Genomic DNA, 2,500 nt, shown 5'->3' on the forward strand with positions numbered 1-2,500 from the left:
CGATGTATCAATACTACGACATGACTCGACGGCTGTCAAGGTAAATCGAGTCAAACATCTTTCGAATTCACGTTCGCGATGCGAATACTCATTAGTAAGGCAATGGAAACAAGAGGTATCTTTGAATTTTTCCTGGAAAGCTTATAGATTTATCGCGCGAGGTTATGAAATTGTAAAACACTGAATTGAGAACCAGAGAAGCAAACATGGCCAGAAAAATACACTTCCTAAAACTGAGTTTAAACAATCTAAGAAGGTACGTACGGTATTTTGTGAGAAGCTTGTTACCTTCTGCAGCCGTGCCAAAACTGGTTGCAGCAGCGCCTGGCCCTGCCGCAGGCGTAGATGTCACCAGTCCACCAGGAAATGCGCGTACGGGGCGCCGGACTGAGTCTGGTGGAATGTGGGACTCGTATAAGGTGCCTGATTCTAACTCTTGTATGGGCCCCTGTGTAAGGTGTTCCTCGGCTTGACTGGTTTCCTGTATGAGATCTTCTAACTGCTTGTTAATGGTCTCTTCGGTTGATGCCGCTTGTTTGACCATGTCAGATAAAAGCTTGAGAAGCCTTTCGTTCGTCCGCTGCAGCGCATTTCTGCCAAATTGAATTGGTAAAGATATGGAAGTCATAAAGAAGACTGATTTGGAAGCTACGTCATTGGGGTGAAAAAAGAACTCATATCAGAACACAATTGTGTTTTATGTTTCAATGAACGCCATAACGTACAACAGAATTTAAAAAAACGAACAAGCACAATATGGGAGTCACCAGGTGTTCCACTTTTGTTTCGAATTCATCCTTGCAAAAAGTCGATCAGCGGGCATAGAAAAACGTAAACGGTACTCATAAAGAAACATTGCCTGACAGTCAAACAAGAGAGGCGAACAACTTCGGGGACGCCGCCATCTTGAATCATTGTGGCTCGTTAGTTACGGTTCCCATATTATACTGACACAAAGAGCTCTTGTTCAACAACAGTAAGGCAACCGAAACACATCATAATTATTCAAGGAAACTTGGAAAAAAAAATAATCGGTTTTAAAATTACTTCGGATACAAATGAAGCACGATTGTACTCCAACATCAAACCGCTTTTTTGTGAAGCCAGGAATAACCGAGTCTACAATTGTGCAGGTGGTCCGATCCATTAGATGATGTTCACCTTATTCCGAAATGGCCACCATTTAAACATTCTTTTGTTGCTTACAAATTGGCCCTTGCATGTTGTCTCCTTCAAGGCTAAATATTCTTTTGAATTTTATGTTTGAATCGAGGCAACAAGGGCTAATCTGCAAGCAAACAAAAGAACACTAAAATACAGGTCATTTTGGAATAAGGCGTATGAAAGCTTTTCAGTGATTTTCCAATCCTGGGTTTGGTGGGTCATGCTCGAAGATAATGAACGACTTGAATTCATCACAAATTCCAAGGGTTGATACAGAGATGTACATGAAATGATATGATAATAAGTAATAGATCGTCACAAGCAAAACAAAACACCTCACCTCTCAGATGCCAATCGTTCAACGTCCGAGCGGAGCATGGTAGCAAGATTGTCTTCCTCTTGATGTTCTCGGTCGCGCCTCGATAATATCAAGTTAAAGTTGTCCGCTTGGCGTTGAAGATCTGCTTGAAGACGAGCTTGTTCAGCTTCCATCTTAAAAAAAGAAATAACTTCACAGTTAGATTCATATTCACTAGTAGTAATCTCGGATTATTGAAGTGCGTTCGACAGTCGCTTTGGAAGCAAAGGAAATGGATAGGGAAGAAAGCGATCTTAGATGGTTCAAATAAGCGCCGGGTATTATGACTCATGTCAAAGGATTGAAATACTTTGCCCTTAGCTAGACTCTGAATCATAAGTGCGATATGTTTGATTCTAAATGTGCATCGTTTCTGAAGAAAAGATACAACTTAAGTAGCCACTGAGCTGAGAGGACATGTGGTCACCAGTAAAACACTAAACCTAGAAAGATGGAAGAAAATAAAAAGAATCGAGTAACATAGTCATCGAGGCAGACATGTTGATCATTTCCGAGTTCACTTCAACTTCTTTGTCACAGCAAGTTAAAGCGCGAATTACCGTGGTTATTAGTTCTACTTTTAGTGTACATTAATATACACGGGAAAGACTTGTGAATCACTAAATTAAGCCTGACAGTGGTCAATACTATATATAACTACGCTCGTCTCGTTAATTCCTTTGAGGTGCTTTCACGACAAACATTCACTGAAGTTAATCAATAATTTACAATAATACAGTAATTTATTCACATTTCACTTTTCATATCGGGTTATAATAAAATGTACTTGATATCTGGATGGGAGACTCTCGAGATATACATTTAACGTGTGAATTAATGACTATGCACAGGATAACCAAGAGTAGCAAATGCGTTCTCCTAATGTCGAATGCCATAAAAGCGTGCAAGGGGCTGTAGCCAAATAACACGATCCGGCTTAAGCACGCTGTATGGTATCGGGCGGCCTTTGCAGAATTC

At 40.5% G+C, this 2,500-nt stretch overlaps 1 protein-coding gene across 1 annotated transcript in view; it reads right to left on the bottom strand.

The window, feature by feature from the left end:
- LOC138048170 (A-kinase anchor protein 9-like) overlaps positions 1-2,500 on the bottom strand; it is an 84,073-nt gene that overhangs the window by 35,312 nt on the left and 46,261 nt on the right. Inside the window, exons 22-23 of the mRNA XM_068894591.1 lie at positions 1,505-1,656; positions 289-593 (exon numbers count right to left, since the gene is read on the bottom strand). Of these exons, the coding sequence (XP_068750692.1) occupies positions 289-593; positions 1,505-1,656 (457 nt within the window). The remainder of the gene's footprint in view (positions 1-288; positions 594-1,504; positions 1,657-2,500) is intronic.

The sequence above is a fragment of the Montipora capricornis genome, chromosome 1 (assembly GCF_036669925.1).
Source record: "Montipora capricornis isolate CH-2021 chromosome 1, ASM3666992v2, whole genome shotgun sequence".
NCBI classification, from domain to species: domain Eukaryota; kingdom Metazoa; phylum Cnidaria; class Anthozoa; order Scleractinia; family Acroporidae; genus Montipora; species Montipora capricornis.